General features: G+C 41.4%; 1 protein-coding gene and 1 long non-coding RNA gene across 6 annotated transcripts in view; one reads left to right on the top strand and one right to left on the bottom strand.

The window, feature by feature from the left end:
• Window positions 1-1575, top strand: part of GRAMD2B (GRAM domain containing 2B) — a 43446-nt gene extending 41871 nt beyond the window's left edge. For all 5 annotated transcript variants that reach the window (XM_005242537.3, XM_055790945.1, XM_055790944.1 and 2 more), the window contains one exon: window positions 307-1575. In XM_005242537.3, coding sequence (XP_005242594.1) covers window positions 307-348 — 42 coding nt within the window. In that variant the 3' untranslated portion in view covers window positions 349-1575. The remainder of the gene's footprint in view (window positions 1-306) is intronic.
• LOC129782733 (uncharacterized) overlaps window positions 1-11020 on the bottom strand; it is a 34284-nt gene extending 23264 nt beyond the window's left edge. Inside the window, exon 1 of the long non-coding RNA XR_008744794.1 lies at window positions 10721-11020. This is a non-coding gene — a long non-coding RNA (uncharacterized LOC129782733). The remainder of the gene's footprint in view (window positions 1-10720) is intronic.
• Window positions 11021-17007: the final 5987 nt, after the last annotated feature.

Consider the following 17007-nt stretch of genomic DNA (forward strand, 5'->3'; position numbering starts at 1 on the left):
TGTCCCTTTCTTTCTAGCTCTAGTCTTTTCCTATCATTTTTTTCTTATACCTAATGAAGGAGAGAGTCTATAGGAGGAAATTGCAGGAGATGCTCGTAATATGAAAGCTAGGTGTGCTGCTAGCTGATTGTATCCAGATGTTTCCTTTGACTAGGTCAGGAAGCATTTAGCATTAATACCATTGGTATGAATAGTTGTGACAGAATTAAGATGCAGGCAGAGAGTATAATGAAGAGTATGTCTTGGGTTTTTTAATGCAGTATAACGCTTCCTGCCCCCCAATTATTTTTCTCTCCTTTTTCTAAGATACAGAACAACTTACAAAAACTACTTGAAGATCGTGAATGAAACGTCGATGTTCTTGGACTGCTTCAGACCTCATTCTTCTCTCTTGAAAACAGTTCCAAAGGAGCTCTGCTGGCCAGAGTTCAAGCTTCTCTATTTTCAGTCCAAACCAAGCTTAAACTACTGTAAAGCTCATGTCATAATGCAGAAAGTCATTTTATTCTTGAGCATGCATCTATAAGTGTTGAAAACCTGTATGTTCTGATCTACAACGTGTATGTTTTGATCTACATGTACGTATATGCTTTAAAAGTAAGGGGATTTTTTTCTTCTCTGTTGTGTGTGAATTAATGGATTTTATAGCTTGCTTGATTCTAGACTTGCTTACACCAGCACAAACCTGGTGCATCAATTTTTTACCTCAGCATTTGCTTTCTGCTATCATCATACAAGTGTAAATGGGAAGAATTTCAGTCATGACTCATGCTGAAGTGTTGTGTGAATAAGCTGGTCAGTTACGGTTATGGATTGATGCTTTGCTATACATTTTTACTATTTTGTGCTGGGGTGTCCCAGAGCTCAGAAGACAGTCACCTCTGAATGTGGTTATGTGAAGTTCTGAATGCTCGAGGTGTGCTGTAAAAAGGCTCAATTCTGCTTTCTGTGGCATTGCATCACCGCTGAGGGTAAGGTCTGTTTCTTACAGACCTAAGGAAACTGGGGATTCAGTTTCCACTGAAGTCAAGCTTGAAATATGTATGGACTTGCCAACTTAAAATCAAGTTGCTTATAAATAGCAGTATAGATGTGACATATCTGCACAGCTTAGAATAACTGCTAGGTTTTTTGTCCACTCATAGTCTCTGTCCATTAAGTTAATCGGTGTGAAGACCCTGAGTCAGCTTTCCTTGGAGTTACATGGGGTTTTGGTTAGCTGAACAAGTGCAATTTGTGCTCCAGTTGATGGAAATCTAGTCGTGGTATGTGACTCCAGGGAACAGATATTTCCACATAACAGGAACTGGTGAATTAATGATGCAGCAATACAATCACTAGAATGAATGAAGAAGTGATATCGTACTATTTTTTTCACAGTGCCTCAATGGGATAACTGGGGATTTTTAGCTTTCTAATTCACCAGGCAGGCTGGTTAGTTTTTAAAAAGCAGTATTTAGGATAATAAAAACTAGTATCTTTAAAGTAACAGTATTGTTTATAATATGCTATGCATTTTATAACCATTTCTGTGAAATGTACCCACTTTGTTTGAATAAACTTTTTTAAAACAAGCGACTCGATACTATAATTTAGATGAACTGAGTTCCATCCATCAGCATGAATATTGGTCAAGTGTGATAATCATGATGATGAGGCTCATACAGTACAAAATTTGTGCAAAACACAGTACCCCACAGGAAGGGTTGCGAGCTGCGTCCTGCTGATGTGCTTCCTCTTACTCAGCTGTACCTGAGGTCTTCCCAGACTGCAATGACCAAACAGCAGGAGTAAATCTGGCCCCCAGAGTTCTTAGGAAATTTTAATAGTTTTCTCACGTGATTTCACCTTTAAGAACATTGGATGAGTATCCTAATGTTGAAGCAGCTTGGAGAGCCCCCCCCATGTGCTCTCTAATGTGCCTGCCTGGCTCAAGGTTCCATCTGAGCACGGTCTGTCAGAAATCTGTGAGTTTTCATGGTTCTCCCTATTGCAGCCTCTGCCTTTCCTTCCTCAGCTGTCATGAAATTATTGGAATACTTTGTTTCACAAAAAAAGCCCTATTGAAATAAGTTAAGTTTTCTTCTTTTTCCATCCTTTCCACTACTGCTATCTTTTTCCACAGTTACACAGCTTATGAATATTTTGGACTCTGACCTTATCCTCTCCCTTATTCTCAGCTTCCTTTAATTCTGTATCAGTAACAGAAGTTTTTAGTTCTGTTTATGGTTTAAAACTTGATGCCACAAGTCACCTTTATCAAAGGAACTTCAGGGAAGCTTGATTATATGCAACAGCTGAACTGTGTTAGCCTGTTATTCCATTACATCAGCAAAGATGTGCTTTGCTATAGGAAAACAAAGGAAGAGAGATAATATTTGGCATCTGCCTTATGTAAAGCAGGCAGGCTAACGCCTTATCGTTTGCCATAAGTGAACACAGTAATTACCAGCCTGCATGAGTAATCAAAGGTGGATACATGCCCTTTAGCCCGTGGCAGCAGCATGCCAGGGGAGGCGAGTCTGGACAAAGGTGTAACAGTGTCTTTCAAAACAGAGAAGCAAATTACACTCCGAAGAAAGAACTGGTGCTTGGTGCTTGTGGCTCAGGTCACAATTCAGTGTTGCCACCTCACCTCTGCTCGTCCACTGGTACCCTCACTCCTTTTCCTAGAGGGAGGAGGAGGATGTCTTGAGGATGTCATACTGTTGAGAAGTCAGTGCACAGCTGGGCAGCGTGTAATGCTGCAGTGCTTCCAATCTGAGAGGCAGAGCACACGCAAGACCCAGTGGGGACAAAGTTTTGAAGTGTGAGAGGTTTTCTAATCTTGTGACTGAAGAGGGGGAGTTTGCCCCAGTCCTGATTGGGTGGGAAGTAGCAGCAGCAGTGATGAGCAAGGAAAAGGTGCTTGCTGCGAGGCTGGGAGTCGGGCAAAAAGCTAAGGGGGCTTCCTGAACTAGCATCTCTGGTATGTAGTCCAAAGGCCTCGAGGAGGGGTTTTGCTATTTGTCAAAGGTGAAGTGCTAGTTTACAGAAGCAGGTGGGAAGATGTGTGACTTCAAGGAAGTCAGAAATATACACCAAATATTTAGTGCACGGTGTTAATAATGTTCATGTATAATTAGCTGCATAGGCTGCCTAGAAATTACTTTTAAAAGCCAATTTTCTTACTTCTTTTGGTTTTGTTTTTCCAGTTTTTTCTGTCTGTTGTCCCTCACTGAGCATAGAGGCTGGAAAAAAAACCTGGATTTCACCAGCCACAAAGGACCTAGTTCTGGAAAGATGCTTTTGCAGATACATGGAAGGCAACATGGACACATCACTAACATTTTCTGTAGTTGTAGTTGGTGATGCAGTAATTTTTTCTTAGCAATCTTAGTCCAACTTTCGCCAGTTTGTCTGATTGCTTACTCTAAGGGAGAAAAAACAACCAAACAAGCAAACAGCTGCTTGATTTTCTTTCTCAGAAAATGAATTCTGAGGAAACTCCCAAGACACTTTTGGTGGTTGTGGGTAGGAGCCATAGATCAGACCTGACTTTTCCACATATATTCTGCCAATGTACAGCAAGTGGACTTACATCCTGGCCTGGTGAGACTAATTTGAAATTATTTTCTCCACCTCATTAGTATGAGGTTACCAAATGGCTAAAAATTGCTGAGAGGAAAGGGAGAGGGATGCAGAACCACATGACATGGAAGTATATTATAGGCATGATTTTCTGATGGTTTGGAATTCTTCTGTCTTCAGGCTGCTGTCAAGAGGAAAAGTCCTTTTTTCCATTTCTCCACTCTTCCATATTCCCAGTTGTTATTTTCTTACACGTTTTCACAGGTAGAAGAAAGGAGCAGAAATGGGTTTGGAGAGGCTGGATGGGTTGAGGGCTTGTTGAATTAGTTTTCTGCCAAGTCAGTTACCTGAACTGCTTGGGCTGAGGGGTATCAAGTTTATCATACAGTTGTTGTGAAGGATGCAGCTAGCACTCTGTTAAGGCAAAGTATTATAAAGCCCCCTCTCTGCAGAACATGAAAAATACTAATTGTCATTAGCATTTGTAGAAAAGACTAACAATTTTGTGTGTGCGTGCACATGTTTGTCTTGAATTCTATCACTGGTTTCTTCTGAACTTTCATGCAAATGTGTAGCAATGCTCACTCATTCCTGCTATGCCTACACTTCCATTTCCAAGGTTCCACCTAGTACTGACAAACACTAAATAAACCTCTAGGTTGGTGTTTTTCGGGCCTTTGTGGGCTATTGCTTGGCTGGTTCAGCTGCAGCTGCTAGTGAGGTATTACTCTCAAGAACAACAGGAGATTTTGCATTTACAGACCGGGGGTGACACGCAGTAAAGATCATGAAAAAGCTGGCTATTTAGACAGAAAACTGAGCAAACAGTTCCCTTTGTGCTCAGTGCCTGTGTCTCTGCTTCTGTAAACAGCAGAGGAATAATATCATTTGAAAAGATTTTGCCAGCACCTGCTTTCAGTTTTCCTGGTGAGATTATCTGAGTCTGACATGCAAATTTGCTCAAGAGGGAAAACTGACTAATCTCATTTGATGTTTCCAGGTTTATGGTTTGAACCCAGTGGACCTTTCTGCTAAAAGTGGTTTCATGTAATGAGGCGAAAGGGATGGGGTTTTTTGCTTTCATGGATTATAATACCAGTGTAATACTATTTTATCATTGTGGACCTTTAGAATACCTGTTGTTCAGTGAGCAGCCACAACGAAATACATGCCAGTATATTTCATTATTGTCTCATTATTCCCTCTTTATCTGTAGCCTTCCTGGATTTTAACAGAAGGTCAGGAAAATGCAACGTATAGTATATGCACTAACTCAGCAGCCCTTAGGAGAGTTTATTCCCCGAGCTTCACACAGGCTTATGATGTCTGTAACTATTCCCATCCAAAACACAGGAATTTCACTGGTACATAGACCCCTGCATTTTAGACCTTGAGGTTTTCCTCCTGGTGGCATCTACTGACTCTCAACTTCCCTTTTAGCCAAACCGCCAGTGATACTGTGACTACTCATCTTAGATTATATCTGAAATTATTTGGGTGATGAAGCCTACACCTGCTACTGGTAGGACCCTCAAAGGGGATGATCCTAAGAAGGAGCTGGTTAGGAAAGTGCTCTGGAAGGCCACCAGTGGGATTGGTGTAATAATAAGAGGCTTTTGTCTTTCTTGAGAGGCTACCAGTGGGATCGGTGTAATAATCAGAAGATTTTGTCTTTCTTCAGTACCTGGTATCATCTCTATTACAGTTTACAAATGAGTCATCAGGCTGCAGCATCCTAGCAAGCAGACTTCAAGCATGAATTCCAGGCATTCCTATGTTTTCCCAAGCTTGTGTTTCCAATGCAAAACATGTAAGAATATTCCAGCTATTCCCTATAGAAGTTACAAATGCTCTGCATGAATCACTTTACCTTTCTTCCCCACAACAGACAGTATTTGTGCCAAATATCTTGCCCCTCCTGGAAGGTCCAAACACATTTCCAAGAGCGTAATTGTTGGTGGAAGGAGTAACACCCTGAATTGGATGTCTGTTTACTAAGTAAACATCTGGGTCAAAAAAATTAGATGCTTGCTAGCTGCCAGCCTCTGTGAATTCAGTCTAGATAGCTCTTCTCCCCTCCCTATATTTTTTTAACTTTCGTCCATTGTGTGTGGAGCCTATGCCTATGTATTTTACTGTACATGTGACCTTCTTGCCTTGCCAATTTCTGTACAAGTTCATCTGACTATTGCTTAAAAGCTCATTATGTTCTTAAGGTTGAAAATGTATCTTTTTCCAGGCTTTACATCACAAACAGCAAGTTCATGTCATGATAGTGTAGTAACTGTATCCTATTCTGCAGGAGTGACGTTTTATATTAAACTTCATAACAAGGATTTATTAGTCATTGACAATGCAGGTAGTCTGGGCTGTACAATAAAGTTCTCTTCAACTGCTGTTCTCACTTAATGGTATTAATAAGGTAATTTTCCACTGACTAGGCATTTTAGAAGTGCTTAGCAGAAGATTAAAGGAAAATCATTCCAATGCGCCGTTAAGTACAAAATTAAAGACCAGCTCTTTGCACTATCTACAGATAGACAGATAGGGGTTCATTCCAAGAAGAAAAGGTAATGAGTAACTTAATTATAACCTTACACGCTGCACCTGGCATACAGGGCAAAATACAGCTCCATATCCTTCCCGCACTTAGAGCTTGTTATCGTGGCAATATGCACACGTGGCTGCATTCTGAGGCATGGGCAAGGTGGGAAGAAAGTCAGCGTGTACTAACAGATGTTTCCACAATGTATGAAATGAACCATGAACCTTCTCTCACGGACAAATCATGTGAGAAATAAATGCTTTATTGTACTGGCTTATGATACTATGTGAAGATGTGCCCTGTGTTTTCCTGTAAACAGTTCTAAGCAATGCCACTAACAGCACACATGAAAATAAATAAATAATCTACATTAGCTGATTTGGAAATGCCCAGCCTTCTAAAGACTGATTAATGGTAACGGCTATAAGGAAGATGGTTGTTGAGCTGAAGGACTTCAATTTCTTGATTGTGGGAAGATATCTTCCATACTTCTCCAAGTCTCTTCATATATTTCTGATTTCTGAAATCACACTTTGACCACCACAGTAACTCCTCCCATGAAAACGATTTGTGGTTTGCTGTCTAATTGAACTAATGGAAGCACATGAGTTGGATTACGGTTAGGACTAAAGAAACAAGGGTGCTCAGGGCTGGCTGTTGAGGGCTGCCATAGTTGCTCCCTCCTTCTGCTTATTGCCCATTGTCTGCCTCCATTTCCCTTCATGTGCTACCAGATGTAACCTGAATCCAAAAGTTGATCTGTTAAATGGTAACCCACCCAAAATTAGTTCATTTTCCATCAGAGCTATGAAGAAGAGTCTGTCTAACAGCGTCAAAGACAGGCTTGTTGAGCAATGCCTGAAATAATGTTTTAGAAGTTTTACTGACATTACTACTTTTCCCCTCTATTGTATTCTGTAATTCTATTCCATGCAAAGTGAAGCAACATTGGAAATGGTAAGAATACTCTGAGGCAATTTCTCTGTACACCTGCCCTGTACCTCGGTGCTTCCCCAAGGAGCTGTGGGCACAGATGACTGAGATGGACCGAATGCGTTAGCAGTGGTAAGTTGGGCTTCCACGTGACTCTGGTTAACTCCTCAACTGTAAGCATCAAAGAAAACTCCTCTTTGTAGATGACAACGGAGGATTATAAAAGAATAATGTGTTTGTCCTATGATCATTTGTCTGTGTGTGTGTGTTCCCTCAGGAAGCAGATAGAGTTACCTGGCACAATCAGACCTGTATTACTATTTCCAACATATGGAAATGAGATATTTTTTTTTAAAGTTGTGACAGCAGTAATGTTAATATTGGAAGCATGTCTGTCATAGCAAATATACCTTGGGATAAGATGGACTGTCAGCTAAGTGCAATATTCATTTTTCCCCTGCAAAAGCAAGGTTATATGCTGACACACTTGACTGGATTTTTTTCCTCCTTGCTTTGAGTAGTGGAATTAGTCTCCAGGCACCAACACCAAACATAAATCAACTCCCTCATCTCTTACTCTCTCTGCTTACCAGTTTTATTTCCCATTCATTTGTTTTTCATTAATAAGTTCTGCCCTGCTGTAAGCAGCAGAGCCGTCAAGTCCTGGTTCTGTTTTAATGTTTATAAAAAGCTCTTTAAGCTAACACTAGAAATTCCATTTAAATTTCTGCATCTGGTGAAAAAAATGTAGTTCTTTTTGTGTTGGAGATACACAGTAACAACTGTACAGTGTATTATATAGCATTCTTTTCAGAAGGGGTTTTTTTTCTGTCCTTCTGAAAACTACCTTTTTTTTTTTCTTTCCAGCTCTCAGACTGAGAAACCTTTAAGCTAGTTTGATTTCCACAGTGTGGGTATTTATTCTGTTCTGAATTCATCTATTCTTTCTTTTACAATGTGCAAGAATGTACTGCAATAGCAGATGTATTTAAATCACATTGAAAAAACAGAGATGTTAATGTCTAAACCGTAGAACATGTTAGCTTTTTTTTTTCTTTTCCCTCTCTGGCAGTTTTTCCAACAAGTGAAAACTTGTTACAATACACCCAAGCACAGATGAGTGAGCATGTAACAGCTATGCTGGTTTAGCCACTAAATTATTATTGTGTGGTGTTCTGGGCCATCCTAGAAGGGTGCTTGGGAGCCTGAACTTGGAAAGCTTGGAGAAGTACAGGATTTCCCCTGCTGCCCTTTCCTTGCTTTGCCTGCGGAAGCACCCGGTGCAGCAGAACAGCTGCACTCCCATCGCCCCTAGGCAAAGTCCTTCCATAACATACCTTTACTGGGGAAATTTTAAACCTCCAGCTATTTCACCACTTTTGCTAGCTGTTACTGCTGCTGGTGATACCACCACTTAAAACTATGTGCTACTGCTGCTGGACAAGGGGCTGCGCTGCTAGTGGATGCTCATTCCACACTAGTCCCATCAGGGACAGTAGAAGCCCTAGGAGGAGAGAACTATTCCTCCCTATGTTGAACCTGACACAAAAATTTCATAAGTAAATAAGCTTGCACAAAGGCTAACACCACAGCCTCATGACAGGAGACTCCAGCATTCTTATCAATCATGCTAGTATAAAAAGTGAAAAGTATAACATTAAATGCTGCAAAAGTTTGCCATCGTTGCTGAGCAATGAGGATGTACAATTTGAGCAAATGAAATACAGATCTTTTATGGGCTGAAATGAAGTTTTGATGTTTCCTCCAACATATTTTCCCTCATATCTGTCATCAGTCTAGAACAAACTTTGGCAACCTTGTTAAGAAAATCAGTAGAAAACCTGCCCCATCAAAAAGTAAGTATTAGCAGCCTAGATTATCTAATCAAGTTATGATCAAGAAATTGTCCGAAGTGTGAAAGCCTCTGTATTGTGATAGTCTTTATTTGGACTCCCAGGTCATTTCCCCACTGCTTTGCATCACATACAATTTTGTGTGTGTGTAGACATACACATATATAATACATACACACAAACAGACATACATAACACATACAAAAACGCAATTTAAGTGTGAATTGCTGCAGTGGTGCGTGTATCCTGGCTCAGAGGCCTGAGGATACAGTGGCTTCTGGCTCAGGGCACTGACAGCCTTTTGGCAGCGGTGCAAGCGACAGCACCTGAGAAGTAGCCCTATGCAAGTTGCTGCCAAGCTGTGACTTTCAATATAGGTTTCTTGAGGGAAAAAAAAAAAAAAAGTCAATAATTTTACTGCCACAATTCAGTTGGCTTAGTGAAGGCATAGTTCAGGAAGTGCAAATGAGCCAAACAAAGGAAAATATCCTTTCACACCTCTGTTGTAGGCTCAGTGGTTCTTCTTGTTCCCATAAGTCACGTGCAATCAGCCTATTTCTCTCCTAGGGCCGGCTGATGAGTAAGTTGCTCAGTTGGGATTTCATTGGCAATAGCATGTGTCATAAGCTAGGCCACGGGTGCTCAGGGCCTGTTGAATAACTTACACTCCCTGTCTTTCTGCCACCTTCTTTATCACTTGCAATGAGCAATCTCTCACAAAACACTTGTGGCCAGCTACATTATTATCATTTATTGCACCACTCACGACGCTGAGCAGCTGGTGTCTTTCCTGAGATTAAGAATGAGCGTGAAGAAATCTGCATTGCCTGATACTTAAGAGTTTAGTCATACAGCTGCCTGAGCCACTGCAGACATGCACATTTCCATCTCCTCTACCATTAGGCACTTAAGAGAGGCAGAGTTTGACAGTTGTCCAACTTGCCAGCAGTTGCCTCTGTGCTACTGCCACCCTACCGTCACCCCCCTTCTTGGTCATGTGCTGCTGCTTCCCATCCCCACCAGCAGGCCTGTGCCATCACTATCCTAATTTGCTTCCAGGAAAATAATTTGGGGTTATTTTGTGCAAAGTCCAGAGTACAAAGGTACGTTGCATCACCTCTGCTGCTAAATCTGCTAAATAGATTAGATTTGAATAACCAGTTTGGCAGAGAAAGGAGGAGCTGGAAATTACGAGTTCGAGGGTGACAACACATTTTTCTCCTGTGGATAGAAGTGGAAGGTGCTGCTTTGGATGTCTAACTCCCTTTTGGCAGCACAGACTTGGCAGTACCAGGTTAACGGCTGGACCTGATGATCTTAAACCCAAATGATTTTGTGATTCAAGTGCGAGCTTGGATAGGGCCACCATGCACAAACATATATACCCCTGATCATAAAAGCAGTTACAACTACATCTTGTGAGATTCCCTGGCCTGGCTCACAGCAAACCTACTAAGTCAGGCAGCCAAAGGCTGCAGGACAGCAGCTGATTCACTGCCAGACAGCTCGGCAGCTCAGAAGAGAAAGAAGCGGTGTCCCAGTGGGCAGCACAGATCCCATGTGGAAACCAGCATGGTGAGGCAGCAGTTTAACCAAGATTCTGTTCAGCCTCTAAAGCAATGCACAAGCCAAAATCCTGCTTCGTAGTGCCCTGGCCACAGCTCTATGAAGGAAGCTGTCTGTGCTGAAGTGTCTGTGCTTTTACCTTGCAGTCACTGCACTGGGTAACTGTGGAGCAACAGCAATTTCTCTGGAAATCTTGGGAGCAGCCCTCAGCCTGAGATGCTCATGCACTGCTGTGAGCACGCATTGCTCTTACCTTCAGAAGCACTGCAGCCAGGCCATCACCTTTACGCTTCATGTAGCAGGAGCCCTTTATGTGGTACTGCGGACCCCCAGCGACTGGCTCCACTGATGGGAAGCTGGGAGGGCGCGGGTGGGGGCTGTGCCTGCGTGCCCCCTCCCCAGCTCTGCCCCCTGCCCTGGTGCCCCACCGCGGGGCAGGTCAGGCTGCAAGGGTGGGCAGGTGGCTCTCCTCAGCTCTGGGCCCAGCAGAGCAGGGTAAGAGGGAAGTACAGCTTCTCGCACCCTCTCGCCTGGGGAAGAGCTGCAGAGGAAATGAAAGCTGAACAACAGCATTTCACAACAGAGATCAGGGAGAACTTGATCTGTGCTTTGGTTGTGCTCACTGTGTTCATCCTGCCCTGGTGGAAGAAAGCAAAAATTGGTATCTCAAGTCTTAATGAAGTGGCCTGGTAGAGACACACACAGATACAGATTCTCCACTCCCAGCAAATATCATTCTGGAGTAATTATAGACAATTTTTAGAGCTCGAACAGAAACAGTGCTAAGCCAGAGTAGTGAGAAAAGAACACAAGTATTTTCTGCTCTGCCCTGTTGATTAACTGAACCATAACAAAGGTTGACTAATCACACCTCAGTGCTGAGGAATGGGAAGCTACAAAATTATGAACTAGGTAAACAATTAAAAGAAAGTCTTGGAGATGCTATAGAAAATACATGGTGGTCTATAGGTATTTAGGGGAAAAATGAATTGTTTTGGCTTGGGTCATACCCTTTGTAATTCTATGCCAGAATTCGTTTTGATCTCTGGTAGGGAAATAATGAAAGACCATGATTTCCTGGTATTTTAACTCACATTCCAAAACAAGTTTTCTTAGCAGCTTAAATACAAATTTCAAAATATGTTTTCTGATTAGCTGAGGACCACCGTAAGCCAAGCAAATAACTTTTTCTTTGCAAGCCCAGTACACTGAAATACTGATGTCCTAACCCAGTTTCAAAGAAGCCCTAAAGAAACAAACTAACACTCTTGAGGAATGACAAACACCTCATAGTAATTAGGAAATCTGTGATTTGAAGAACTCATGAAAAGAGTTGTGCAAAGTATGCTTCATATTTACCATTTCTCGTAGGAACAGCACAACATGGAATGACACAGACTAAGTACCAGTAAGGGTTAGCCTTTCTGAACTTTCAGTATTTATTGTTCAGAAAGAAGGCAGTGAACAGCCAGAAGAGTAAATGATACCATCAGCATGCAGGCTAGAGTACTTAGGCAAATATTGGCTGAATAAATCTAATAAATATAGAGATTTGAAATGCATAGATTAATACATCAGAGCTGATCTCAAAAAACATGGAACAAAAATTGGTGTGCTTTTTTTGGTTTTTGGTGGGGTATTTTTACACAAAAGATGCTGAATGACACTGGGACAATTTTTACAGTACAGAAAACATTAGGAGAAACATAACTATCAAAGCAAGAATGTTGCTTCTGCTCTCAGATACTTTCCTTTGTGCTGTTGGTGCTTTTTTCCTTAATCACAACAACTAGTTTTGACAGTCTGTCCTACTGCCAGAATCATGCTCCAATCAATGAACTCTCAACCAATCTGGAGATTTAGGATTACATTGTTCCACAGTGAATATGTCTGTGTATGCTTTATCTGCCCTAACTGCAGCCTTATGTGTTGGTTTAAACTACATCTGACTCCTTCCCCTGTTCTCCTCATCCAGTAATTACCTTATCCTTTTGTTCCTTTATACAATATTCAAAACCATGCTCTTTCAATCTATCTTATTTTGTGCACTCTGCCACACCTCCCGCTTGCAAGAGGTCACCCTTATCTTCCCCAGCATTCCCAATGTAATATCCAGCACCTAAAAGCCTGGTACTGGGTCCTCTCTCTCCTCTGCAATGCTGCCTGTGTGTTTCACCCTGGCTTCACCACCCCCTTTGCTGGTGGTTTTGAATTCCTCATCCTCACTTTCAAGGTCCTTCCTTTTTCTGCAGCCAGTGACTGCTTGCTGCCTTCCTACAGGTTTCCTTGCACAGCTGTGGTGCTTGTCAGACTTTGCAGGGAATCAATTCAACAAGAAATTGGCGGGGGTGGAGGCGGGGGGGTGGAGGCGGGGGGTGGGTGGGGGGGGAGGAAATCAGTAACACAACTAACCAAAAAATATGGAAAGGAAATGAGCAGGCAACACAGAGTCAACAGCAGCCAGTGCTGGTTATGCCCGCTTTGGAACAGCAGTGCTTGACTCACCATTTTCAGATTTCCTACCTTGTGTTCCATCCCCGTGTTTTTTCTTGTTGCCGTAAGTTTCTTCTCCTCTGCTGTCACCCCATGATCCTGCATACCCTCTCCTTCAGCTAAGATCTTCACATTGGTTTTTCAGCCTATGGAGATTTAATAACGCAGCAAAGCTTAAGAGGATAGTTTGACTTGCACTGTATCATGAAACGCCACCATAACATTGCTCTGCTGTTTGTTCTGCCTTAAACCAAGACCATAAATCAAGTGCCATCTGGATCAAATTGAGAGGAGGAGGAATGTCTTTACTTTTTATGGGGCAAACAGATATCTGCCATTTCTCAAACACATGATTGTGAGCACATACAGTCAATAAGTGAATACAGTCACATATGAGCTAGAAAGAGGTTTGAATTCTGGGGTTCTACGAGTATCCTGCATACTTGCTGTGATGTGTTAAAAGTATAAAAATACCAGCAATCGTAGTAAAAAATGTAGTTAGAAGAAACACAACTCAAAGAAGAGGTACGTGCTGCACTTCTAAGGTATTTCTCAAATGCAGCAGTCACATCAGACTGAGAGTTTTATATCGTTACAGGTCAGTCTGAATCACAGCCCAATGAGTGAGTAGCCTCTTGAAACCCAAGACAAACAAAAGACAGGAGAATATAAGTGCTCAGTAATAGCCTAGGGATTAAATAAAAGCCTTAGGAGCCACAGATGGTATTTCTCCTCCGTTATTCCTCAGTCTCTCATTTTCAAATGTGCATGCTGTCATTTCATTACGTCTGTAATGAATAACCCTGAATAAGTGGGTGATGCTAACTTCACCACCTCATGCAAGGAGGTTTGGAACACCTGTAAGGGTGGTGCCAGGGAAGCATGAAACACAGTTACCACCAACTTTGAGCTTTCCACAGTTTAATGAAAGGATGGGTCTTCCTCTGAAGTTCAGAGACATAGTAGACACTGTTTGTTCCCTTTAACTCCACCTTGAAATCAGGTTGCAGGAAAACAGCTGTAAAACCAGAGAACAGTAACACACTGTGTAAAGTATGTATTAAACAATTCATTCCTCCCTGGAGAAGAGTACCCAGCTGAAACACTATTATTTTTATCCTCTGGCTTTTGGAGTTCATGTTTTATATAACAATTGCACTAATCTACTGAGGCTTTTGCAGAATAAAGTGTATTTAATTACCAGCTCAGAAGTAGTGTTCCCAGATGTGCTGGAATAGAAAAGACATTGAGATGAAGAGATTTGTGTTTTACACAGCTGGCTAGTGAGCGTAACGGCGGCCCTTCAGCAGGCTTTAGCCTGACCAACAGCGACACCGGGAGGAACGCGACGACTCAAAAAACAAAGGCTGCGCTATGCCTTACCGTGCAAGTCCCTGTCCCAGAAATGCAGAAAGTGTTTCCATATTATCTGGAAGAAAACAATGAGCTGTATGGAGAACCAATGCTAATAATTTAGGAGAAAACAGAGACTGAACATGTACCTTTGTACCAGGTACTCACAGGCAACCATGTTCAAAACACAAGGTTAGACGAGATGTTTTTCACTGCAAGCAGCAAGCACTTCAGTGGCAGTTGCAAACAACTGAACACAATCCATTACTTAGTTTTCAAACACGGGGCAAGTAGCAAATGACAGCATGTTTTGCTGATCAAGCGATACACATTTCAGAATACTAAACACAAGATATGAAAAAGTCCTTGACAAGCCATATTTTTTTTACTCGAGAACTTAATTCTATGTGATTAAGTCATTTAACCCATATATACGCCTTCACAATTTTTCTCTTCCACACAGGAAAATAAGAGTCCATACTTGTGCAACACATGCCTAATACATTGCTGCAGCACAACATGCCAAACGATTCAGAAGATAATCCAGGCGAAGAGGTCTCCTGTACTTCACGCTTTATTTTTTTACATAGCTCTTGATGAGATTAATACAGAGACCTGAATAGATTAGTACAGGCTAATGAGTCCTGAATGCAGCAGCTATACATACATACAGTATCTCGTACAGAAACATAGGCAGCTGCCACAAATTAGAGTTCTGGCAGCCCCATGGTTTTGAACCCATCCAGCAACAACCCACAGAACTGAGCAACAGAAATGCCATGAGAAAACCACAGGCAAAAGACGAACATGTTGATCTGCTAGCACTGAAAAGTAACGGTGAGCGCTTTCCCAGTTGTTTTAAATTCAGCACTGCAGGGCAGCTATTTCCCAAAACCCAAGTTGAGACCTACTATTGGTGAGTAGTATTCCTGGTTCCTGAAAACAGTTCCTGTACCAACTCTGCTATCAGAAGCTGTGATAGGATGCAATAGAATGGAAGAAAAGCAGCCTGCAGCTCACAGCCTGCAGGTTTGATTTTTCACCATTCGTTTAAAAAGCAATTGCTTTGTTTATCAGTAAAAATTACATTAGTCTTCCGTTAATATGGCAAAATGAAAGGAAGTTACTTGCAAGGCTGTTCCCATCAAGGTCATTTCACAGTAAGCAATACTGTGCTAACAAATGAATTATTGATCACATGTCATTTAACACTTGTTATTCACTGGTGTTACACACTCAGTTGTAATTAAGTTTACGCAACAGTGGAAGTCGCTGATAGAATTTGTATTAAAACTGCAAGTACCATTATGTTGTTGCACATACCAGTAGCTCCAAGACACATTTTATGAATTCTCAGACTGCTTTCCTTGGGTGAGATAACCCAATGGCAGCTAATGCAGTTTACAATCTGAGTGGACTTTTCAAGTTAAAGCGGAAATTGAGAAAAGGGTGCTTACAGTATTGTTAAGCCTCCTTAGTTTAACACTGCACTACAATGATAACTGCTTATAGGCACCTAAATCCTTGCCAAAACCTACTACAACCTGCAGCTGTCTTTAGAAGGCACTCACCCCAGAGCCACTTCACTGGAAGCCAATCAGCTAGTCAGCTCAGGCAGGATTCTTCAACAACAGGTAACTATAAATAAATAGGGTGGAGAGAAGAAAATTGCAAAGATTGTCTAATGAACTCAAAGCGGCCTGGGAAGCAGATGAGGCGCTATGATTACCTGCTGCAATGCCATACCAGCAGTCCAATGACAATGCAGGTAACATGAGCTTTGGAACAGTAATTCATATACTTAGCAAAAGTCAGGATGAATTTGTAACGTACTTACAGAGAAAGCTCATTGTTTGCCTACATAAAGTGGATCTAATGTGCTTACTTGTAATATACAGAGGTAGTTACACAAGTATTTCAAGTTGAGTCCTCTGGAAAACCACTCAAAACTTTGGGTTGAAGGAATTGCTGTATTTCAAAATGTCAAGTTTACCTTTTTACAAAAAAAAAAGTTTAGTGTTTGCTATACAGTCATCTTCTTGATCACATCCCTACATTTTTTCCATTCATACTCATTTTCAAGTAATGATTCGATGACCAAACTGACTCACCATCCCAGTTTTGTTCCATTCCATGGCCTCAGTCCACCTATCTAAAGCCAGATGGCAGTTAACCTTATTCCTGTAAAATAAACCAAGGGATTTGCAAGATTATTTTATCTGAAGAGTAAAAATACCTTTATTTCCCAGAACAACAGATGTGATGTAACAAGGCTATACAAACCACTATTAATAAGCAGCAAGAAGAGGAAAGAGGTCTTGAACTTATTTTTCATTGTTGAAAGTTTCATGACAACATTCAGTGTCACAGAACAGTGTTTAAGAATACAGCTTCTGTAACTTGTGCTAATTTCAGAATAGCAGAAATTTTAAATTAGGACATGTGATCATTTCTTTGCCCTCTATCTGCTAACGACTTATCTGCCTGCTTAGGGGATTTCAGTTCTGTGTGCAAACACACGACATTATTTCATGAAACCCATTTCCTAGTTCAATGGCCAAGCACAAAGAACTACAGGAGAGTTCTCCTGGCTGCAAGAGACCCAGTAGGAAAAAAACTTTGGCTGCCTACTGTTTATTCTATAGAAAGTGACACCTAAAATACCTTCTATAATACAGATGGTTTAAAACACAT

The sequence above is a fragment of the Falco peregrinus genome, chromosome Z (assembly GCF_023634155.1).
Source record: "Falco peregrinus isolate bFalPer1 chromosome Z, bFalPer1.pri, whole genome shotgun sequence".
Taxonomy (NCBI): Eukaryota; Metazoa; Chordata; class Aves; order Falconiformes; family Falconidae; genus Falco; species Falco peregrinus.